Here is a 26352-nt window from a genome sequence, read left to right as displayed (position 1 = left end):
TCTCTAGGATCCTGTCCATTCCCTCAAGAGCAATAGGGTTAAACCATTCCCAGACTACTGGGCAAGAATCTGCAATAAACACCTCCACTGGATCAGCAGCCACATCGATATTTAACTGGAAATTAATTCAAGCAACTTTGTCTTCCAGAAACTAGGCAGCCTCTGCATGCCCCAGTAGGTAGACTTCTATATCTGCCTTCCCCAGAAGGAAATGAGTTACTTTAAAGAGGGTCACTGGGTGATTATCTGCCAATGGGTAAGTATTTACACTTTGCTGTCCAGATCACCTTGAAGTAGGCAAGATAATATCAACTCTTACCCATGTTCAGTTGAGTTCATTCTTTGTCTTCTGCCAATGGCACCCTAGTTATTTCTTAATCTGTTTCATCCCTCTCAATTCCACCATATACCATTATGCCCCTGTGACCTCTCCTGACCTATGGACCTCTTTGCCTCCCACCATCACAGGGGCATAATCCTGTCCAAAGCCTCAGTCACCTTCCTATTCCAAGCAGCAACTAGGAATCAGCAGAATTACACACCAGAACTTCAATTATAACCTACAGTTTTTTCTGAAACCCATCCAGGTCCATCAGTCACTGGAAGGAGGAACCAATTTTCTTCCTATAGAGGGATATCAGTCCACCCCCACCTCCTGGAATGGCAGATCAAAGTTTCCCCAAACTATAAGCCTAGGGAACTGCAACACCATCCACATAGCAAGGACTAGGAGCTCAGGCAAGATAGCTGCTAGTATGTAGTAGGGAGGCTGGTATAGCAACTGCAGTCTCACCTGATCCCTCAAGCCCATCTTTTTAAAAGGGTTTCACAATCAGGCATTTGGGGAGCAATGTCCCTCAAGGCCATCAGACATTCTCTGATGACAACAGCCAGACCCCTTCTTGTCTCTGCAGTCTAAGTTGGCATCACACTCAATAATCAGCTGGGCACATTTCCAAGACAGGAACCCCACCATCTGGACCCAGCTAGGTCTCGGCGATAGAAGTCAGATCAGCCTTCTCCACAAGAATCAGATCAGCACTAAGGCAAGCCTTCTTATAGGCTGAACTGGTATGTAAAAGAAGCAGCCTAAAGCCCAGGTATCCACAGATTTTCTGACTAGGGAAATGGGTTGAGTGCAAGGGGCTGGAACACGAGACCAGTACTTAATACTGAGGATGTGTTCCCCACAAAGGCATGTGCCACATTTATCTGACACCACCAAATACATTGCCCTACCTTGCCTTCCTCACCAGCCATGCCATCCTCCATCATCAAAACTCTTTTATATTAATCTGAAAGGGGAACCCCCTTCAACTAATGAACAACCAGGGATAAGGTGAACCAACAGGTGCTATGGCACGTATTCTCAGCACCTTGAAGTCACTACCATTTCCTTACTGCAAAAGCCGAAAGGTCACATCAAACACTTTCTCATCCCCTCTACACTCATCCTCCATCCATACAACCCTCAAATACCACCCTCCCTGGTCTTCTCACCCACCAGGCAGGGGGCCACTTACACACACACACACACACACACAACCAGCTCTCACCCAGGGGAGAAGAACAACCATAATCATCTGACTCTCCCCAATTTTCTCCTCCACAAGGAGAAAGCTGCTTTTCCCAAAGTCAGATCGTAAACGAAACCAGAGAGCAGCTTAAAAATTAATCAAACCAGTAACCCCAAAACCTGCTGCACAGCACTGCAGTCACAATGTTTCCAAAGATCAAACTCCCAAACACTAATAGAAGTCCAAACTCCTAAAAGACAGTCAACCAAAAACCCAGCCAGCAGCCTATTACACTCCACAAAACCAGCATTAATGTGAGTAGGTCTGTCTGTGGGCCAGGGGAGCTGATAGTCCAGTAGGGTACGTTTGGTAGTTTAAATATTAAAAAGTTATATTATGAGGCCTTCTGATGCAATAAGCTGATAACACACAGTTCACCAGCTGAAATATTTTACTTAGTATACTAAAAAAAGAAAATGTAGTGTTAGCATTGCTTAACTAATCTCTACTCTTATGCACTTTGAAGTTAAAAGCAAATTAAAAATTTCTAGCATAGAAATGCAAATGGGTTTAATTAAATTAGCTTGCAGTAATTCATAACTTGTGGTTAAAGAAGAGGAAATATTTTGCAGCTTCCTCCCTCTCTGCTATTCAGTGTGGTTCGTGATTACATATGAGCTTATGCAATTCTGAATTTCTGCTTGCAGAAACCAAATACCATATAGCCAGTGGTTATGTTGCCCTATGGCTGTTTGTTAAGATTGCAACATTATTAACTTTTACTCCTAGTTGTTCATGAATGAACGCTATAGCAAACTAATTGAGCCGCCTTGTTTTCCATTTTCTGGGTGTCAATCTTATTCTATTAAAAACGTAACATGCATATATAAATCACAGCTTTATAAATCATAGCAGAATTTTTAAATTGTGGGTAAGAATATATTTCTGCCTGTAACATAAACTAATTAATGTCATTATTTTAAGATCAGCAGCATTAATTACAGTTATAAAAATTAGACAGTTCAATATCATCATCATAAAATAATAGTCCCCCTCTCAAGCAAACATCTCGCTGTCAAACAACAAATAGCAACAACTATAAGTAAAAAAGGAGATTGGAATGTAGATCTATACATTAGTTCAGATGCAGCCATTTTGCTAATTAAGAGGGCCCAAAGTCACTAAAGCTTGGATGGTAGACTATCTGGAAATCTTAGTGCTGTAGTCTAGTCTACGTGGAAGAAGGCAATGTCAAATCATTCTGGGTTGTTGCCAAGAATTTGATTTATGAGTCCTGTTAAGTACTTTGTTCGCATGTGAATGATGAAGACACATGGCGATGTTAAACAGCTCTTTATTCTTCTTCTAACAACACCTGAATGCAAACAAAAGACACACAGGTCTTTTTATATGGCCAGAGACCCGGACAATGTCAGCCAATGCGAACAGAGCGTTTTCGTGCCTTGCGCATGCGCACAAGGCTGGTGCCGCTCTGTCTGGTCCCAGGCAGCTTTTGGAATGCCCGGGACAAATGCAACGTCCCCTCCCGCCTAGATAGAACATACTTGCGCACAAACATGTACGTCATACATTGGGAAGAGTGTTATACAGTTTCATTAATTAAATGCAAGGAGTGTGGAATACTCAAGTCTGCCCTCAGGCAAAACCCCTTCAAACTTTATTAATACAATTAATGTATCCGAAATAAAAAAAATAATACAAAATAATCTACCATGAGTTACTCCCGTTATTCAGGGGCCTCCTGAACAGAACCTTCATGATTTGACAGCAACTTCACGAAGTCTCTCAGATGTTTGGGTGGGCACTTGGCCCGCTGCGACCTTCTAAGGGCTGGAGAGATTGCCTGGCCCACCTGCTCGCCTATCAAGCTAGGCAGGCCAGGGCGTTGCTGCCCTAAATTCCCAGGTGACCCTGGTGAGGATGCCTGGCCTACCTGCTCACCTACCTGGTTAGGCAGGCCAGGACTTTGCTGCCCCACTGGTTGACCTGCCCCGCTGCTGGCTGGCTGGACCCTCTAAGTCCAGGCCAGCATACCATGGAGGGGTGGCATTCCCCGAGTCCACAATGGACTCCTCTTGGGAACACTGTCCCTCGAGCTCAAGGCCAGCAGATGGAGAGGACTGGGTAGTAGAAGTGCCCCAATACTCTGTGGCCCCCAAGCACGTGCCTGAGGTGCCAGAGTCAGGAGTCGCCTCCTTGGCAACCCCCTTTGCTGGTGACCTCCTTTTGGGAGCAATTGCGGAATTTGGCAAGCGCCCCTGATGGAATTCTTTTTCTCTTGCTGCTTGTGATTTGTGTGGATACCCCCAGTCTCCCTGTCTGGAGCACGATCTGACATATATGAATACTGTAGATACCCCCGGTGTGACTCCCTGTCTGGAGTGATTATGGATGTGTGGGATGATCCCCTATCCCATGAATTCCTGTTAGGAGCACTTGCGGAACCTTGGGATGAATCCCAAATAGCCTCAGTAGCAGCTAGTGATGGCCTGTTCGGCCTGGGAAACTGTGACCCAGAATGCATGTTATGGTCCTCCTCCCCCCCAGAGCAGAGCCAGGAGCAGAAGGGTGAGAGTCCAGTCTCCAACGCAGTTGGTCTATGTGTCTGTGAAGAACGCGGCCGTCTCCCAAGGCAACTTCATATGACAACAGCCAGAGACCTTGCAGACCACAGCTGTGACCCAAAGATGACCAGGCCCATAGTTTCTTGCCCAAACTGGATCACCCATCTGGAGTCTCCTAGGTGCCCGCGATTGTGACACCTGTGAAGCCACCCGATTAGGGTGCAGCCTGTCCAGTTTAGTGATGAGGCGGCGACCCCAACGGAGTTCAGCAGGGCTCTTCCCTGTGGCTGTGCATGGTGTGGTGTGGTGTGCAAGAAGGAAATCTGCTAACCTGTGATGCCAGTTACCATAAGTCAGTTTCTTGAGGGCATCTTTGGTAGTTCACACCATCCTCTCTGCCAGTCCGTTGGAGGATGGATGGAAGGGAGCCGAAGTTGCATGGCAGATCAGGTTGGCCTGAAGAAAAGCCTGGAACTCAGAAGAGGTAAATTGAGGGCCATTATCTGAAACCAGAACATCTGGAAGACCATGTGATTCAAAAATTCCTCTCAATACCTGGATGGTCCTGGAAGTAGTAGTGAAGGAAACAGGAACAACCTCTAGCCATTTGGAATGGCTATCAACAACAACCAGGAAGAATTGCCCCTGAAAGGGCCCAGCATAATCTATATGCACCCTAGACCATGGGGTTTGAGTTTCCTCCCACCTATGTACTAGGGCCTGAGGCATTTCAGGCCAGGACTGTTGGCACACTTGGCACCCGTGCACCTGGGCCTCGATGACTATACCCGGATGTCCCTCATGCAGAGAGATCAAGATTCTAGATCTCAATGAGGCTGGGATACTACCCTGCTACCCCATAACAGGCAACCCTTGAAAGTGGAAAACTCATGCTTCTTGTGCCAGAAACTTTGGAACTCAGTATCTGGGCACTTGTCAGGCCATCCTGACAACACCCATGTCAGCACGCGTGTAAGTGTGTGATCAGTGGCAGTTTCTGCAGCCACATCCCTAGTATTGAGGGGAGACTCAGGCAACTCCTGAATGGACAGAATATTAATGGCTGGAGCAGGATCTGGCTCTAATTGGTTCAATGGTAGTCTCTCAGGCCATCTGCATGACCCATTTCTTTTCCTGGTTTGTGAACTAAAATATAGTCATATGCTGACAGGAAAATGGACCATCTCAGCATACGAGGAGAAATGATATGTGGGGTCTGTTTGTTAGTGGTAAACAAACCCAGCAGAGGCTTATGGTCAGTAAAGACTGTGAAATGGCAGCCATATAAGAAATCATGAAATTTCTTAATGCCAGCCACTATGGCCAAGGCTTCTCTGTCAATCTGAGCGTAATTCCGCTCTGCAGATGACAGAGTCCTTGAGTAATAGGCCACAGGGACCTGTGTCCCATCAGCTTTCAGATGGCTGAGTACAGCTCCCACCCCATAAGGAAATGCATCGCATGCGATACAGCCAGTTGCTCATTGAAATGTGCTAAAACAGCATTAGAAGTAAGCAAGGCTTTCACCTCATTGAAACTCTTTTCATGGACTTTAGTCCACTGCCAAGGAGCCTGCTTGTCTAAGAGCCTGTGTAATGGCTCTGTCCCTGCAGCTTTATGTGGGAGAAATGCATGGTAAAAATTTAATAGCCCCAAGAAGGCTAGTAGCTCACTCTTAGACTTAGGGCTTGGAGCCTGCTGGATAGTTGCAATTTAGTTTCAGCAGGGTGAATGCCTTGAGCATCTATCCTGAATCCTAAGAAGTCAGTAGAAGTGATTCCAATCTTATATTTATCCTTCTTTAGTTTAAGGCCTGCTTTTCGAAAACAAAGCAAGACAGCCCTTAATCTCTCTGCTAAATTTTGAGATGACTCCCCAGCAATGAGGACATCATCAAAGTAGGGACAGACCCCAGGAATACCTCGAAGTGTGCTCTCAATGACACTTTGGAATATGCCAGGGGCTACATTTACCCTAAATTGCAGTCTCTTGAGCTTGAAAGCCCCCCTGTGAGTTACAATAGTCTGGGCCTCTGCAGCTGCCTCATCAATAGGTAGCTGTTGATAGGCCTGTGCCAGGTCAACCTTTGCAAAAATACGCCCCCCCCCTTGAATGTGACTTACCAGAGGCACTGGATAAGCATGCTGTTGCAGCACCTTATTCAGTGTGCACTTGTAGTCTGCACATATACGTATGTCCTCATTAGCCTTTAGAGGCATTACAATGCGGGTTTCACATGGACTTGAATCCACAGGTTCTAGAATGCCCTGCTGGAGCAATTTGTCCAGCTCAGCATCAGTCTTGCCTTTGAGGGCAAAAGGTACCCTCCTAGGCTTAACCCTGATGGGCGTGAGGGTTGGATCTAACCGTAGCGAAATTGGAGGCCCCTTGTAGGATCCTAGCTCTGAACTAAACACATCTGCAAACTCCTTGCAGACTTCTGCAAGGCTCAACGTTTGCAAATGATGCAGCCCAGTTACCTGGATTCCCAGAACCTCGAACCAATCAAGTCCAATAAGACTCGTACATTCACCCCCAACAACCACCACATCTAGGGGACCCTCAAAATCCTTATGCTGTACTCTAAGGGTGGCCTCCCTCTTAACACACACCATAGAATTCTAAAAATCTGTAAGTATTAGATTGGATGGCCTGAGTTTAACTCGAAGGCCACTGCTGCTGCATATCCTTTTGAATAATAGAAATAATGGAAGAGCGGACCCAGTGTCCAATTCCATTGATAAGGGAACCGCCTTGCAACCTTACGTTAATGGACAGTTTCTTCTTAAGGGGCTTATGTGTCCCTGTCGTCAAAATACTCCTGCGCGATGCGCCAAAACCCACCCTATGTTGGCTGGGGACCCTGGTACCTTTCAGACTCAATTCTTCACGGGGTTGGATCTTCTGGCGACCCAAACAGACGGATGCAATATGGCCTTGCCTGCCACACGCTCTGCAAATGGTGGAGCGGAACCTGCAGTCAGCTCGCTTGTGGCCTCCTCCGCACCCGAAGCATTGAAGAGATGCTGGGGCCTTGTCTGGACATTCCTTCTGCCTCCTTTCAGCTGGCTGGTGAAGTCTATCCACCTCTTCTTCAGGATCCGCTTCCGATCCTTCTCAAGCATCCTCTTGATGGACGGTGGCTGTGTCGGGAGGGTTCTTGGTGAGCCATAAGGCCTTCACAGCTCCCCCTGCTGCTTCTTCAGCTGTCACCTCTCATAGCGTGTCTTGGAAAGAGACATCTTCTTTTGCAAAAATCTTCTGTTGTAAGTCTCTGTTCCTTAAACCGCATACGAAGCGATCTCGCAGCCTCTCTTCTAGATCCTTGAACTCACAAGGTCTGCTTGCCTTAAGGCCGCAATAAAATCCACAGCAGATTCACCCAGCCTCTGGTCTCTCTGCTCGAATGCATGCCTCCAAGCAATAACAGATAACTTTGGCTGGAAGTGTTCCTTTAACATTTTCTTCAAGTCAGTATATGTTACTGACTCCAGAGGTGCAGGGGCACCAGATTCTCGGCGATTTCAAAAGCTTCCTGTCCACAGACACACAAAAGAGTTGCAGCCTTCAAGCCGTCTTCTCTAATTGGATTTACTCTGAAGTAATTCTCCACCCTTGCAATGTAGGAATTCCATCTCTCTGGGTGTGAGACATCAAAATCAGACAAACAGCCAATCTTCGCCATCATACTATTACGACCTTCACCACTCGCTCCTCTGCAAACTGCTATTGGGGAAAGGGTCCTTTAGCTGAGCTCACCCTCCAGCAACGCTATACTGGCAGGCTGGGACGCTGATTCAGACACCATCTTCCCCTCTTCAGGACTTCCTGGGTAAGTCCTTAAAGTTTTTCTTCAGCTTGCAAAGGATTCCACCTTCGTCACCAGTGTTAAGTACTTTGTTTGCATGCGAATGATGAAGACACATGGCGATGTTAAACAGCTCTTTATTCTTCTTCTAACAACACCCAAACACAAACAAAAGGCACGCAGGCCTTTTTATATGGCCAGAGCCCTGGACAATGTCAGCCCATGCGAACAGAGCGTTTTCGCACCTTGCACATGCACACAAGGCTGGTGCCGCTCTGTCTGGTCCCGGGCAGCTTTTGGAATTCCAGGGACCAATGCAATGTCCCGAGCCTGCTTTTGCAGGCTCAGGACACAACAAGTCCTATAATACATTAATTCTGTAGAAGTTGGTTTATTGTTCAAGGAGATGGCAAAGGGATATCAGAGCCACTGCAGAACAGTAATCAAACATTAGGTCCACAGATTTGGATCTAAAGTGAAAGGAGATCCCTTTGAGAAGAATAAGATGAGATCAATAACCTCTTTTCCTCTGAAGCTTGGACAGAGGCCAGACAATTTGGCTGAAAGAGAAATCCCCTTTCTCCCTAAATATGAGTGTTGCTGGAGGAGAATGAAGTTGCCCACTTCTGAGAATGTGTCATGTTTCTTTGGATCAAAATATGCATGCATGAGATTGTGAGTAGAAACAGTCCAGAGCAATGAATTTGGGTTAGAAATGTAAAATTTACTCAAGCGCAAAATTTGAGAGAAAATTTTTATAAAATGTTTTATAAATGGCATTTGGATCCCCAAAAGTTGTCCCGCATGTATCCGAATTTACAGCCTAAATGTTGGAGATGTGGAAACCTAGACGCAACCTATTTCCACATTTGGTGGACTTGTAAAGATATTAAAGCTTTTTGGATTAAGATTTGGTGGAATATTCAAAAGATTTTTAAGAAAAAGATTAAGTTTACTCCGCAATTATTTTTGTTGGGTATTACTATAGATTTTGATGTTAAAGAAACTAATTTGATGTTGAACCTTATAACAGCTGCAAGATTATTGGTGGGGCAATATTGGAAAAAAAATTTGTTGCCTACTTTGGAAGAATGGATACTTAAAGTGTCTAATTTAGCAGAGATGGCGAAGATCTCCGCCTATTTGAAGGACCATTCACAAGAGAGATATATTATGGTTAGGAGAAGATAGATTGATTATATTCAGAAGAAATATGAAGTTGAAAAGTATTATCTTGCTTTTGAGTAGATTTTAGATAATTATTAATAGTTTTAATTATATTATTATTTTTGACTTAATTTGTTAATATTTGTATTGAGAAGGAGTTAAAGTATCTTATGGTTTTGATTGATAGTATAGTTGGTTTATGTTAGTTGGATTATATTTGTTTATTATTTTGTTTTACCCTGTAATCAGCTCTGGGAAGTGGGGGAAGGGGGAGGGGTGGGGAGTTTCTATTGTAATAAATTTATAAAACTTTTAATAAAAAAATGCATGCATGAGATTGTAAGTATAAACAGTCCAGAGCAATGAATGATATTTTACTCTACAATGGTTAATTAGAATCTCACTGTTGGCTAACTAGAACTTCACTGTTCAGAGATCTCCAGGTTCCAGTTATTTGGCAATTCAAGGCCTGTGCAGCCATCTTACCCCCTTTCATGTTATTTAAGTTAACTAGGAATATATATTAGCTATTTTTATATCACTGTTTCTCCATGAACAGCCCTCCAGATGCAGAGGACAAACATTTAAATAGAAGGCAAAGAAGGTAGTGGGATCTACATGGGAATAAAAAGGAAATAAACAGAAGTATAGATAGATACTGACATTAACAAAAGCTGCCAAATAATCATTGGTAGAGTATAACATAATTATTGTGGAGAGAACTGCTATTCTTCAAGAAAAAAGATACAAATATAATGAATATGCTTAAATTATCGCTGATACACACCAAATGTCATGACAGAAATAACATATTAGCAGATCTTAAAGATCTTCTCTTGGGAAAAGAAATGGTACAGAAGGAAGCTTGCATTCTGAACACTCTTCCATATTCTCGGTAGATGTTTCTTTTACACAATCCTATAATTATTTTCATTTCAACCTTGTTTACATTGTGCTTTCTTTAAATTCTCTTGAACTCTGTTTGAGAAATTGGACCATGTCTTTACTATACTCAGTTCCCTTCCCTATACTTCAAAATCAAACCTTTACACCATAAGAAATTGCTGTTTTCACATATATAATGCAATTTATAATTCCTAATACATAATAGCTAGCCCTTAAAAAGAGATATTCAGGGATTTTTAAAGCATAAACAAGATCAGCAGGAACAATGCTTAGAGGTACTGTAGTATTATCTACATTGCAAGAAGCAGCTTAGCAGATTAAGATGTGAGGAAAGGTTTTGATAAAAGAAAGCAAAGTATTTACTTTCTTACCTGAGATTAACTAGCTAGATTATACCTACCTACATACCTATCTGTTTGTCTGACTGTCTAGAAAGAGAGAGAGAGAGAGAGAGAGAGAGAGAGAGGGAGGGAGGGAGGGAGGGAGGGATGTGGATGTGGATGTGGAGATAGATAGATAAATAGATAGATAGATAGATAGATAGATAGATAGATAGATAGATAGATAGATAGATGACAAAATCTGAACAATTAGAAAATTACAATGAACAAACATTTACCTACTTGGCATTTCATTACCAGTATTGCAATCAATATGTTTAAGAAAACAGATGATCAGAAAATCTTGTATGATAGTCTTTTTTTAAAAAAACTGCTTAATCTGCAGAAACAGTAATAGATTTATTACTTTCTTAATCCTCCTTTCTGAATATGTCAGACAAATTCAGAAAAGAGTTTGTCAGAACATTTCAACATGCTTTAAATATACAGTGTACTGTATCTTGGCTAAACTATCTTCTCTGTCTGCACATTCATAGTTTATATATTATGTACTTTGTACTGAAGCATGCATCTGTCAAAAGACAACAGTTGTTGCTGAAATCTACTGTACCTGCATACTTTCTTCTGTGATAACTGTATGCATGACATTTTGCAATTCTGGCAATCAGTCCCTTCCAATATACTTAAAGTTTTGACTTCCTTCATTGACAAAATGCAGCAAGTTGTGGAATGTGACCACATATCAGCATCTAGAAGTTCACAAATGCATAAATGCTCAAATTTGCTTTTATAATTAAACATTTCTTGATAATATTCAGGACTGGAAAGCAATCAGAAAATCTGTTTTGCCCATTATAAACTCCATCTACAAAGAATTACAAATATAAACTCTGCAAAAGGATGCCCTTACAATTAGGTGAACACATTGCACACATACCTACAGTATATTCATGTAGACTCAGAAGAACTACTAATACCTACCTTGAAGCTCAAAGGAAAATCTGCCGCCCCAAAGATTTACCTTTGTATTGTTGTTAATCACTCAGAATTATTCACTTAAGTTGGGCAGCTGTATACATATAGCTGCCCAACTTAAGAATGGGCAGAAATATAGAATATAGAAATGTTCCTCTTCAAGGATGCTAAAATTGCTAGATATTGAAACAAACGAACATTTTGTCACAAATTTCTAGCAATTTCTATGAAGATAATGATGATGATGATGATGATGATGATGATGATGATGATGATGATGATGATAAAAAGTTGGAAGGAACCTTGGAGGTTATCTAATCCAGCCCCCTGCTCAGGCAGGAAACCTTACCATTTCAGACAAATGGCTGTCCAGTCTCTTAAAAACTTCTGGTGTTGGAGCATTCACAACTTCTGGAGGCAGATTGTTCCACTGATTGATTGTTCTAACTCTCAGGAAATTTCTCCGTAGTTCTAGGTTGCTTTTCTCTTTGGTTAGTTTCCATCCGTTGCTTCTTGTCCTGCCTTCATGTGCTTTGAAGAATAGCTTGGCTCCCTCTTCCTTGTGGCAACCCCTGAGATATTGGAACACTGCTATCATGTCACCCCTCGTCCTTGTCTTCATTCTCTTCATTATGCTTTACCTTGTTTTTGTTGTTGCTTATATATAAATAGTCTTTGACTTATGGCTGGTCACTTAGTAACTGTTTGACCCAATTCTGAAGTCTGCCCCTTCCCCACTGTCACAGGACCACATTTTGGGTGCTTGACAACAGGCCTGCATTTACACTCGTTTACAGCATCCCATGGTCAGATGATCACAATTTACAACATTTTTGCTGTGTTTACTTTTATTTTTTTGCAAAAATAAAGAATTTGCTTAATGACCACAGTGTTTGTTGAACAACTGCTACAAAAAGGTAATAAAAATGGGTCTTGTAGATGGTGATCCACTTTACAACTGTCATAACTTGCAACTATGTAGATGGGCAGGCTCTATTACATTATAAGTCAAGAGCTACCTACAATGCCCATCTCAATAGTTCCATCTATATTTTTCTGTTTGTATTTCAAATGTTTACCTAAATAAAATGAAAAATCCTGTTAGATCAGAAAAAGACATATCTAATCTACCATTCAAGGATTAGCAATCACTGAAAGGTTTTTTCATTAAGTTCACCTGGCGTGCAAAATGTGTGTGTCTAGCTCATCAATCCTATGGTTCCACAATGGTCAGTATTGGAGATGAGTAGAGCACAGTATTGTTTTGTTTTGTTTTGGGGGGGACTCTCTCCCACTTTTTTCCTAGTGTTTCCTTCTCCTATTGTTTTCCCCTGCATGGTATTTCAGAGTATAATATCAACCTATCTTCTGCCTGGATTTCCTGAGCATTTGCCAGCTACAGAAACAATTACCCGATCAACAGAAATACAGACGAATACTTCAACAGAAGTTAAAAGCAAATTATTTATAAAATAATTTTGAAGCATTAATATTTCCTGAATAACTACAAATATTACAAGTCACAGGGCATTTTATTGATTGGTATTAATGCCCATAAGAAAGTGGAAATTCATTTTTATCTACATATTTAAGCAACCCGGACTACAGATCTCAAATAATTTTTAGAAGCAGAGCTGATACCTCCATGGATCCATGCCAGAACAAGTAATTTGAGGATGAAGACTTGTGGATGCTTGTAGTTTTGAAATGATATATTCAGGGAAGATCTCCTTGCTGATCACCACCCCTCTTGGATTCATTTTCATTTTTTAATCTAAACATAATAATATTAACATTTACACTTAACAATCTTTAAGCGGGCAATGCAAAAATTTTTGGATAAATATTCCCAAGAAATGCTATATTAAAATAGATTATTATTAGTTTCATTAGACTAACTAAATAAAGTACACTCTGAGTTCAAGGAAGAAAAGTGTGGGAATAAAACTCCCTATTAATATAACCTTTATTCCATCTCTCATTAGGTTTCTTTAAATTTACTGATTTGGCATTTTGCAAATTACAGAACAGCCACTAGCAATATGGAGCTTCCCAACAAAACACAACTGAAGGTAAGTGAAATGAATCAGTATGCTTTATTTGAAATGGGTGTCATTTTTAAATCTCGACTTCACTACATGTTCTCTCAGGTTGTTCAACTTCAACTACCAAATTCCTGTACTTAAACTGTAGAAATAACTTCATATCACAGAGCTGAATCATATACATGCTAGTAAATACAGGAGGCTCAAGTCTTTCGGCAACCAAAATGGTTGGTGTTTGCTTTAAATGCTAGTGTGCCAAAAATACCAAACTAAGTACTGTCAATGTTATAAAGGATACAGTCCATGCAAATAGTCTCAGTTTTGAAACAAAGCAATATGTAAAGGGCCAATTTACACAGAATCCCTTCCTCAGCCCCAACTCTTACAAAAGTCTAGTTAAGATCCATTTGTCCCAAGGAAACTTCACTTTGCATACATCAATATTGAGAGCCAGTTTTGTCTAGTGGTTAAGACACCAGGCTAGAAAGTGGGAGACCATGAGTTCTAATTCTGCCTTAGTCATCAAAGCTAGCTGGTGATCTCGGGCCAGTCACTTTCTCTCAGCCCAATTCACATCAAAAGGTGATTGTTGTGGGGAAAATAGGAGGAAGAAAGGAGCATAAGATATATTCATTGCCTTGAACATTGTTTAAAAAAATAATAAAAGTGGGATATAAATAAAACAACAAATACTAAATAAATGAGTATTACTATGCTGTATGTTCTACAGTTAAATACTTGTAGCAACAACAGTACCTATCTGAACTGAGTTCTGCAAACACATCCAAATATAAAACTGACTATTAACAAGACTATTAACAAGACAACATAATTCTAAACCATGGTTTATGAAATTTAAGATGATGACTTAAAAATTGGGTATGCATGCAAACATCAGCTTCAGACAAAAATAAAACTAAAATTCTTTATATTTTTAATTTAGCCCTTTTGATTTCTACAACAACTTTTACCAGTCTTTCACCTGAGTCTTTCTTTGTATGTATTCATTTTATTTTCTAAACTCTCTTAGCAACACTGATTAGTAGATTTGATTGTTGTGTTTGCTGTTTCTAACAAATGAGGCCTATGCTTATAAACCTGTGAATTGACATTTATATAGGCTTATCAGTCACGCATATCAACCCTAGAGTTGCATAGGGACATAGTTCTTTTCAAAGGAATAGCCTCAAATACATCTGCTCCATAAAAGCCTACTTTGAGTGGCTCCAAGTCTAAGTTAAATGGATACTGGCCCCTTGCAACATATGTTTTGAGAATAGGATACAATTATGCCTCCATAAATTGCTGGCTTCCCCCAGGATTTTGTGCACCATCTATTTCATTATTTCCAAAAGTCTCTTCCAACAGCAAAAATGCTGTACTACTCGGACTGTCCTCCCAGAGAAGCCCTGAAGGTCATATAACTGCTGGCAATGAATGTACCCATTCAGCAAAAGAAAGCTGTATTCTTTCTGCCTCTAGCTCTTTTCCACTGCTAAGGTCTCCTAAAGTTTGCATGTCTAGCCAGCAGGTCAAATTTCTAAGTCTGCCTGATGATCTCCAAACTTGTTGCCATCAACCTCACGCTTCTAAAAAGTATTTCTCCCCATATATTATGAAATATTGCCTTTAAGTGACAGTGAAAAAATGTCTATCAATTGGGTTGCTTTTTTAAAAATTTAAATGCATGTTTATAGTCATTATTACTTTGAAACCCTTCTCTGGTATGACAATTACACAGATTTGGTTCTTATGTTAGTATTCATTTACTGTGCAAATCCTCTCCTCAGAACAATCCTTCAACAAGATTACATCATCACAATTATCTCAATGAGAATGGGTATGATCAAATTCTAAATGGCCAATATAAAAGAACACGGAATTTTATATCTTCATGTATAGTTGTTAATTATATAATCTCTAACTGCAATCAAATATCCAGTTGAAAATACATTTACATACATAAATATTTTTCTGCATTGCTAATGATTAAATCTAAGGATTAACACATAGTAAGTATGCATGCTACTATAGCCATAATTTATGCTACTAAGCAGAAATATAGATGGACTTGCAATACACCAAAACTCTAAAAGAAAAATGTGAATTCCAGTATCTAATACCAACTCTAATGAAAAATTCCTGCACCAGAAGATTCAACTTGCTCCTCCCCTCCCTTCCACCCTTACTACCACCGCCACCACCCCCCAGCTTTCAGCAGTACAGAAGTCTGAACAATAGAGTAGATTGAAAGGTACAAAACAATGGCTAAGGTAGCATGGAGCAGTGACTATTTCCTCAAAGGCTGAAGAGATCCTGATATAGTCACAACCTGATGACAACCTAAACCCATACTGCACAATCACAGTGCATCATAGGAAAAGAACAATGAGAAATACACTGTTGACAGGATTGTTTCCACTTGTCTTAAATGTGAAATGTTATCTTGTTATAAACCATTATCTTGGTTTCTTGTATTTTAACTTCTGAAAGTGCATTAAACCTGACATTTTTCCCCACCTTTTTTCCCATCAGCTAACACAATATAGAAAGATCAGAGAAATTTGTCTGCAACTATACATCTTTCTTTCCTAAAAAAAAAAGTTCTCTGTTTAATTACATCTCTGAATTCTGACTAGAAGAAAACTGGTAGGTCAGAAGGTGATTCATAAGCCACAGAAAAGAACTCTTGAACCCACCAAAGACCACTGCATCAGTTTTTAGGGTAAAATCAGTATTTCAGCTTCAGTAATCTGCTCTGCAGCGGGTAACTTTCAAAGTCATATTTACATGTGCAAAATGGAACTGTAGGGTGAAACTCAATAGCTTGCAAACTGAACTCTATTCACCTTCCTTTTTAAGTAACTTTTTTTTGCCTTTTTAAGAAACCCTTTCCATCATACCGTTACAGACTTCAGAATTTTCTCCAATCAAGTTCGTACTTTCCATTCTGAGCAGACATTAGCATACACAAACTAAGCAAAATTAAGTAGCAACTGCCAGTACTATAATTTGTACGAAATATAGATTGACTACACAAAGCAATTTTCCCCCTCAGGACTCTGATATGGTGTTCTTCAACCTACCTGAGCTATTACATCTTAAAATTCCAGATATAGCAAGATCTCAAATTATGAGAAAGCTATATTAATACTTCTGTACACCTCACTGATCCCAAAATATAGGAACTTTGTTTCACAACTTTTCCCATTAAACAATCTAATTTCATTGTTTCTGTATAAATGACACCGAATAAATTCAAGCAAGGAGATCCCACCTAGATCTCCTTGCCTGAATCCCTTCATTTCTTGCTTATTATCTGGAAGACCCAAAATAGCTTATGAGCCAAGACAGCAGGAGATTCCAAAGAAAGTAGCTAGGAAAACATTGGGATGAAAGGGAGGGATGAAAAAGGCTTTGCTGTATTAAAACTGGCAAGGCAACAACACTGGGAGACTCCATATATCTATTATCTATCGATTTATCATCTATCTATTGCAAGGGAGACTGGTTAAATATTCTTTTAGGGTCCCAAACACATTTAGTTCACTCTTGTCAGCAATTCCTTGTTATTCCAGGCAATCTTCTTTCAATTTCTACTCCTCTCCTACTCTATAACCAGTCCTGTTATGGAAAGAAATTATGGCACAAAATACAGCTTGTAGGGAAAGGAGTGGGTTAGATATGGAATGGAAAAGGGGGGGGGGGTCAATGATAGATAAAAGCAAAGAGGAAAGGGTACCCCAAACAGGCACTCTTTGTATGATTTATTAAAAGAAGCAATAGTTTCTACCCCTTAGTTCTGGCTGGTGTTGAGCAATTTCAATTTACCTATGGATCTAATATTTGCACGATTCATCCTATCTGTAAAGAATTATTTGTTATTTAGAATCCGATCAGGTGGAAACAATCAGGTATTCACAGGGAAGGAAAGGAGGGATTTGACAAACCATCACCAGCCCCTTAAGAATGGCCTTAAGAATGCTTTTGCCCTCTGCCATAGAGTGGGCCGTCGTCACCAGAACACCCCCTCCTTTACCTACCTGCCCCCTAATCAGAATGATCCTGTGGAATAGAAGCGTGTGGGTGGTTCAAGGAGGTTTGCAACCCTTCGCCACCCAAATCCACGCACAAGAGGAGAAGAAAAGTTAGCGGCGCTTCTGCAAGAAACTCGACAGCCTCGTCGCTATAAGGCAACCCACCAGCTAGAAGGTGATCTCTCGCCCGGCTCTTATCGAAGACAACCCGCTCTTTTCTCTCCGCCAAACTTCCACTTGCCTGGACAATCGGTGCCTTCATCCTTCCCCGCGGAGCGCACATCCCGCCCGCCTGCACGCCTTGTATAAGTCTATCCAGGTATCCTTCCCACCACCATTCACGAGCACCACCAAATCCCTGCCAGGATGTAAAACATCTTCACTGGGTACTCACTTGTGTCTTCTTCATAAGGAAAGAGAGCGCTGCAATCCAGCTCCAACAGTCGTGTGCAAACTCCTTTTAGCTGATCTGTAGTTCCAGCATGTTGCAAAGGCAGCTAGACCACGCATTGAGCCTTGCCTAGCGCCCTCTATGGCTTTGCCGTGCCCTGGCCCTCTCTTCGCCCCCAGGCACCGCGGGCGGCGCTCCAGCTGTTTTATTCGGCACCGGCTCCGAGTCCTTCGGAGAAAAGCAGAGGCGGGAAATGCAGCTCAAACCGGCACTGGATCACTTCTTTTATAGCTTTAAGCTGCCTTCCGCAGCGGCAGTAACCGCCCCGAGAGGACACGCCTTCTATGTGAGTCCTTGTCAGGGGACGGGGAAAGTGGAGGAGCCCGGAGAAAGAGGACAACGAAATCAAGCAGGACCAGACAGACAATTGCAGTATATAAACGCCGACAGGGAAAGCGAAAGAAAGAGTCCCAGTCTTTCTCCACTGCCTGGTTTGAACTGCTATCCACACACCGAGTAGGCAGAAAACTATGCTGCATGCTGTTTGCTGTCCCCACCCTTTTCTGCCCCTGTTCCCAGTCACTTGAGTCACTTGACCTTCCTCCAAGCATTTTACACACCTTAAGGCAAACTTTGGACACTGTCCAAGGGAAAATGCAAATTTAACACTGGTATAGTGAAGGACGCCTTAAAGTGTGTCACCTATGGGCTGTTGATGGGATAAAGCCAACATTATAAGGATGCATCAGAAAAAAAAGTGTTATCCGAGCACAGTTCTGTCATGGTTACAGAAAGGTGGGGAAAAGCCCACAATGCCACAAGAGGCTGTAGCATCTAGCTGATCTTGGAAACTAAGCAAAGTTGCCCGTGGTTATGTGGATGGAGGAAATTCAGGTATGTTGGCTGTATTAGGACATTGAAAAATATCCAAGAAAGCAAAATTTGAGAAGGCTCCATGAAGCCATTAGCACTTGAAATGGACTTGAGGAAGATTGTACTTTATGTTATTATGGAAATAAATGTAGCTAGCAATAGAATGGATTTCAATTTCCATTACCACTGTCTTGGCTTCTTTGCAAGCCTTTTTATTGTTGTGGCAACATTCTTGATCTTTTTGGAACATTCTTGATCCTTTTGGAACAGCTCAGTGCTGTACTCTTGTTTTACTAATTAAGCATCTGGTAGAAGTTTCATAACCCATTTATCCCTCTGAAGACTATGCTAGTGGAATTGTCTGAGAGACATTGTGAATGGAGCTGTTCCACCAGGGAACATATATCCAAAGAGGATAGAGCCATCTGAGGGAATATAAGAATATCACATGAGAATACAGACAATTCTTGACTTATGGCTATTCACTTAGCAAATGTTCAAGGTACTTACAACTGAGTTCCAAAGTTCCAAATAGCCCCCCCCCCAGTAGTTATATAGCCACCTGTCAAGTCACTTGACAACTGACCAACATTTACGGCTATTTGCAATGACTCTCAGTCACTTGCTGTGCTTACAATAATGTTATTGTCAAAACCTGGCATTTTCTTACAGCCTGAGGCAAACCAGTGGTTTGCTTAACTACTGTGGCATTCAGTTAATGACCTGTGCAAAAAAAGGTCATAAAATAGGCCAGTCATGTAGGTGGCATGATTTACGACTATCATAACTTATGACCATGATAAGCAGCTTACCTTATGGTCATACGTGAAGGACTCTATATTTTTAAAAAATTATTTTATTTATTTATTAAGAAAAAAATGTATGGTCGATCAACTCACAGTGATTCTAAGTAGCTTACAAAGTAAAACTCCAAATACAAAACCCATTAAAACCTGTCCCCCTGCTGACAACAATCAAACAAACAACTTGATGGGTTCTGTATCACCTTGGGGTCCCTAGGCTCACTGGCAAAATCATGTCTTCAGGGCCTTTCAAAAGATGGGGATAAACCTTATCTTTATCGGGATGATGTTCTACTGGGAGAAGGCCCTTCTTCTTGGTCCCAGTAGATGGACTTCCTCAATAGAGGGGACCTGTAACATAACCTGCACTGCTGTTCTGGTGGGTCAGGTTGATGTTAGTGGTAATTAATTGCAATTTTCCCCATATTCAGGTTATGTCCATGCAATGCACAACTTTATACCACCCTGGATCTAGTACAGGAACAGACAATTACAAATAGACACTTCTATTTCAGTGATTCACTCATGTCACCAGGAAAAAACATGAATATAAATTCTTTATTATCATAAAACTGACAACTATTATCAGCACAGTTCCAAATTGGTGATTCTGTTCCTAGGACCTCTTTTTCTTTTCCCTAATTTTCTTACTTCTCCCTAACTTCTCTTTCTGGTATGGAGAGATATTCAGCAATGAAGGACAGTAAAGCTTCAAAAGTGAAGCACTTCATTTCAAAATCAAAAATGATGTTTCTTATACCAATAAGATTCCTTAGTATTTCTTTATTAGATAAAATGAATGAATGTTGGATAAATGTTTTGTCATTCATCAGACACAATTTGATTGTCAAGCTTATTGCAATGGCAATTTCACATATTAAAGGTAGCTGCATTGTTGCCTCCTTTTTTAATCTTGATAAAAGCATAATAGTCCTGGAAAAATGCACCAGATTTATTTTTTTAAGGCAACATTTTTTTTTCTTTGTCACTGTTGTATGAGATGCTTTCCTCCATCTACTCAGGACTTAGAGAACAACAAATGTGTAAGGAGCCAGATCACACAGAATGAAAAAAATAGAGACCAGCAAGATTAAATAATGACCAGGCAAGTTGATGGCATGAAAAATGTTATGAGCTGTTGGGAGGAAAAACAAAGACTTTAACTGAGATAGGAAGTGAGCTAAAATAAATAAAAAGTCACAGACATAAATATCTCAACAATCTAGCCTTCCATTCTTACAAACCAAATACAGAAGCATCAGCTAATATATAGTAATAGGTTAATATCAGCCTAATTAATGGAATTTGTATAAAAAAAGCCAGCTCCAATACTCATTGAGTCATTCTCTCTAATGAATTGACTAGCTACACTTACTTACTGGTAAAGGAAATATATAGTCATAGTTCCAAAGAACAAGAACTAAGTACAGCTACTTCTATAGTCAGAAATGAATATTTTAGCACAGTTTCAGAATGATAACATTAACATAATTGCAAGTAGAATGTACTTCTTTTGTTTGTTTATTTGTGTGTGTGTGTGTGTGTATGTGTTTGCATCATTTTGGAATCACAATGAAGAGAAACATACTGAATGTTTGCCCCAATGACAGGAACCATTCTCTCTTACTCCTTAATCTCATATCCAATTCCATGACTTGGCCATGCCGTAAAAAATAGCTACTTTACTAAAGTTATTTGCATATCTAAAGTTATCGTAGGGACAGAATTCCAGGCTTTATTCATTTTATTAGGGCCAATATCATTTATGCCTACATAGAGTTTCTATCCTCTCTAAATTTAGCTGCAGTTCTTTTATTTTTGAAAAGTTTGATACGAATGGGTAAAAGATCTATAACAAAAGAAAATACTAATATTATTTTTAGAGGACCAAAGCTATAAATACTGCCAAAATAGTGAGTATGCATCTGTACATGTATGTTCCCATGAATACCTTCTGCACACATAATATATTAGATAACATAAACAAAATATGTAATGGAATTTTTATCTGCATTTTATATAAAATTTATATTTACCTGGTAGCCATCTGCAAGTATGGCTCTGTTTTGAAATATGACTAAATTCCTGACTCTGGGCAAGTTGAATCTTGAACCAATCATTAGCATATTAAAAATGTCTCCAATTTCCCAAATTAGTAAGTAATATTTAATTATATTTTTTTCACACAAACAAAGAAAGTCTTATGTATCTAGCATCATTGTCTACAGATTGCTGGTACTAATAGTCCCTCTATTAGTACCAGCAATTGTTTGGAATCAATCTTGTTAGTACCACATATATTTTTATATAATGTGATCATCTGGGACTAACAGTTGTAGATTATGGTTGCTGCATTCTTAAATCATTGCCTCATGACTTCTAGGTCTAGTATTAGCCAAAAGAATATTAAATGCCAAAAATCCAATGGATATCCATATGATAATCACATACTAAAGTGGTTCAAAAAGAATAAATCTTCACAAAAATATGACGCGAATTTGGATAGAAATTAATATACTTGTAAACATGGACACTTATAAACATACCCATGATGCTTTGCCTTTGTGGGATATGCAGCAATAAGCATGGTGCATATTCTAATACTCAATCTCTTGGGGTCTGTGGAAGACCAAAAAAATGGTCTGTGTATTGCTGCCTGGAATACAGTGACATTGCATTTTTAAAATTGTGTTCAGCATTACCTCTTGAATGCTTCAATCAGAAATTTACAAATCACCTTCCAGGCATGTGAGATAAATCCTTGTAGCTTAATCAGTCATTCTTGCTACTTTTCCATCTGTATGGAGAACAGTAATGATATTCTTACTGGACAGAGATGTTTTGAATGAAGGCAAATATACATTCCAGGATAATGTTGCATGATCCAATCTGGATCGGTCAGTGGGACTGGAGGTGCACCATTGGCTCCAGCACAAGTCTGAAAGCTTGGAAGACTAAAGCTCTGGTCCTGGTGACTGACCCAGATTGGATCTTGCAACATATCTGTTTGTTTATGTTCACAGTTATAGAGCAAAGCTCCATACAATAAATATAGCAAAACTGATATTGTTCAAAATGTAAAATAGTGATTAGCCTCTTAACACCAGATTCAGTTTAAATCTCAAGTTTGAAAAAATGACTAAACTTTTTTCAACCTTTATAAGGAAGGTCAAAGTATACTTTTAACATATGCTGTATTATATACTATTTATCTATCCATACTATAGAGAGTTTTAGTTATTCCAGTATTATGTATAGTGTAAGTATATAGTATATGTGTGGAGCTGGATGACTGAAGCTACATAAAAGCATTCATAATAAATAAAAGTTTATATTAGAAAGTGCCTTAACATTGTTTAATATTTTTATGTTCTCATAATATTTTTCCCCATTTTATCCATTCCCCACCCCCGAGTACTAAAATTCTTAGTGGTTTCTTCAATTCTACTCTGATGTATCACTATCATTTCAGTATAAATCTCTAAAATACTTCTTCAGCATTCTCTCCCCTAAGATTTATTTCAAATCATTTCAACATTTTTATTTTCAGTTTCATTTACTCTGCTGGACGCTTCTTGCTTAGTGCTCTAAAATAAATCTTAAAATCCTTTTTACTTACAGTACATCTGAATCATATTTTTAGTCACACCTGAATCAGGCTGCATTTTCTCTTCTTTAAATATGATCTATCTTTTGTCGATCTGTTTACAGTCTTTGCACTTTTTTTCTCCATCCATATAATACATAGAATCTTTCCCTCATTCTCATTTTTTGCAATAATCATTCTTTGTATGCATTCATCCTCATTTTCTTCATCATTCCATAAAACATTTTTCCACAATTCTCATATTGTAAGTGTAATTCCACAAAAGCATGCTCTGTAACATTATTTTCACTTTGTTCTTCTTTCCTTATATTCACTTTCCATTCAGTTTGTTGGGAAATAATCTCCCTTCTAATTTTTTTTCAGGCAGAACTCAAGGTTTCTTGCAGAAATATTACTTTCAATACTTTCTTTCACTTCTTTCCTTTATTCCCATGCCCTTTCCCCCCAAGGTCCACTCTTGAAATTATTTTTTAAAAAATGATATGTCCCACATTTAGAACCTCTCATCATGCTTATAATATTCACTCTCAGCCTAGATGTATATTAATTCCTTTGCCATGTGTATGCATGAATACACTTATGCTTAAATATTCATCATATTTAATTCATCATATTCAAATTCAGAACTGACATTTTTCTGAACAGATTCTGACCACTTACCAGTCTTGTACATTCTTCAGTTTCTGAATGACATGATTAATTTTTCTGTATTCTCACATCTGATTCCCATTCATACTGTAGCAGATTCATTTCCCCCTCAAATCACATTAATTCAAAATGTGACACATTCCCCTCTCTCCCCCCCCCAACTCCTTTCTGGTCCTTCCATCATCACCATTCATTGGAGCTGAACATGCAACTGTCGCCAACCTATGTTGCCTTCCTTCATGCAAACCCACAACTATCTGGATGACACCAGTTTATACTTTCTGACATACCAACATGTTGCCTTTTTCATTCATACCTAAAACAAAGGCTTCACTTCCCTGCATGTTTTATCAGTTCCATCCCTCAGACTCGGACTACTTTCATTCAAACCTCTGACAATCTTCCCCTTTGTGTTACCAGTAGTTTCACAGACATCCAGCATTACTATTTTTCTTTCTTTTTTTTCATTCATTCATTCACTTCCTTTATCATTTATTTCTCTTACAGTTCAAGTTGCAATCTTCCATTTGTCATGATCACTAAAATGGGTCTCTACCACCCATTACTGGCCCACTGGTACTTCATCATAAGTACAACTGATCCCAGTTTTTATCCTCAGTATGTTTATACATACTGCTTGCTTTCAGAACAGCTTGCCTTCAGAAGTTGTGGGTGCACTATCACCGGAGGCTTTTAAGAAGAGACTGGACAGCCACTTGTCTGGAATGGCATAGGACCTCCTGCTTGTGCAGGGGGTTGGACTAGAAGACCTCCAAGGTCCCTTCCAACTCTGTTATTCTGTTACACTATTCTGTGCAAGCTGGACCATTAATTTAGAGAGTATTTTGTATGGCAAAATGCTGTTGTTTGCATTCCACCAACTAAGAAATTTCTGCAGTATATTGGCACATACTCAAGATGCACAGATTTGAAAATAATTTATGTACTTAAAGCACACACACTCATACACACCACATATGCAGACACATACATGCAAACAAATTAGTGAGGGAGACTGGTTAAATATCCTGTCTGCCTGCTCTGATATTATTAATCAAGATACTGGGTGCCATTTTATTATCTTATGATTTTTTTAAAAGTTTAAGTCTAAATGTAATATTGGGGATATTTATTCTCTTGGGTTTTCACATCAGAGTATCTGCAGAGACTGAAAATACCATCTTCTTTAGATTACAGGTTCTCAGCAAGAACATGAGTGGAACTAGATAAACTGATATATTCATTCTCAATCCTACACTTTTGAAACAGAGGTTTAGAACACTTATTGGGGCAACTGTGTTTGATATCTGTTTTTTTTTTTTCTGCACTTCAGTTGGGCCACTGACGATACAGGTTACTCAGCAATTCAGTTTCCTAGAAGTGACTTAATTCTATGAATTTCTTTAGAAAATGTTGAATTCGTTTTTTCATTTTTATTCTCTTTCATAGTAGCTATTTCAGGAGTAAAACTGCTAAAGCTAATATTAATGCAGTGCAATGCAATATAGTGCAAGGATCTTCAAAATATTCCTAAACTCTGTATAATTTTAAGGCAGTCAGCCAGCCTAAACTAGCACATATAGAAAATAGAATCTTCTTGTATTTCTCTGCCTAACTAACCAAATCAAGCAAGTATTGATTGACAAATTGCTTGAAGGCATATTTGGGCAAAAGCTTGAGATCTGGGAACTCCAAAGAGTTTATAGTCCATCTTGCCAATTCTTCCGAGAATGGAGACTTTTCCTAGCAGGTGGCTGATAACTATAATAAGTAGTTTAGCTTCTTATTTCTGCAATCAACCAAGCTACTCAATTTTAACTATGGAATAATCTAATCCAGCAGCAAAAATTATCCAAGATTTGAGACAGTATGGACAGGCACTACCATGCCAACTTGCTTTCAGTCTAGAAAAAATCCTGGAAGAACTTAATCATAGACATTCAAGTAGACAGAACCAAATTACTCTCTGCCCATGGAGACTCTTCAATCACTCCTATAAATTTCTGTATCCCTTATATAGAAAGTTCTTCTCCCTAGCCTGGATCATTCTTCCTGCTAGGTTGACAACTACCTGATATGTCAACCTTTCATATGAATGGAATGAATACATGAATATATTTTTCATATATCCTTTTAAAGTTGCACTGATATATTCCATTCATAATAAGGAGATTGAAGTATTCTTACTGAATGATCAATAACTAGGTGTTTAAAAAGCATTATCAAAATTTTTATCTATAGCCTTAGTTTAGAGAAACCATTTTGTGCTGGGCATGAATTGTTAACTTTATAGGGTTTCTTCCTTTTATATATATGTATGTATGTATGTATGTATGTATGTATATGTGTGTGTGTGTATGTGTGTGTGTGTATGTACTGTTATTTATGAAAGTAATGATGTGCTGTATGTTTAAATTCTATGACTTGGTCTTGGATGATAGATAGATAGATAGATAGATAGATAGATAGATAGATAGATAGATAGATAGATAGATAGATAGATAGACAGATAGATAGACAGACAGACAGATAGGGACAGACAGACAGATGTTGAATACAGTGAGAAGGATGGCTCAAATGAACCCTCTACATTTGAGTATCAGTAAGTTTTTAAAAAGGCTCTGCTAATGTCCCTTTTTATAAGCAATA

General features: G+C 39.4%; 1 protein-coding gene across 4 annotated transcripts in view; it reads right to left on the bottom strand.

Annotated features, from left to right (window-relative positions):
* KITLG (KIT ligand) overlaps positions 1-18289 on the bottom strand; it is a 64657-nt gene extending 46368 nt beyond the window's left edge. Inside the window, exons 1-3 of one of the 4 annotated variants that reach the window (XM_039365205.1) lie at positions 17776-18289; positions 12941-13073; positions 10935-11073 (exon numbers count right to left, since the gene is read on the bottom strand). In XM_039365205.1, coding sequence (XP_039221139.1) covers positions 10935-10967 — 33 coding nt within the window. In that variant the 5' untranslated portion in view covers positions 10968-11073; positions 12941-13073; positions 17776-18289. Of the gene's footprint in view, positions 1-10934; positions 11386-12940; positions 13074-17775 lie in introns of those variants that run through there. The other 3 variants (XM_039365208.1, XM_039365207.1, XM_039365206.1) reach the window with 3 other exon arrangements.
* Between the last annotated feature and the right edge of the window lie 8063 nt (positions 18290-26352).

This window comes from Crotalus tigris, unplaced genomic scaffold (assembly GCF_016545835.1).
Source record: "Crotalus tigris isolate CLP2741 ecotype Arizona unplaced genomic scaffold, ASM1654583v1 scf7180000019971.1508617, whole genome shotgun sequence".
Classification (NCBI taxonomy): domain Eukaryota; kingdom Metazoa; phylum Chordata; class Lepidosauria; order Squamata; family Viperidae; genus Crotalus; species Crotalus tigris.
The sequence above is the reverse complement of the archived record's forward strand: the minus strand, read 5'-3'. Positions and strand labels throughout refer to the sequence as shown.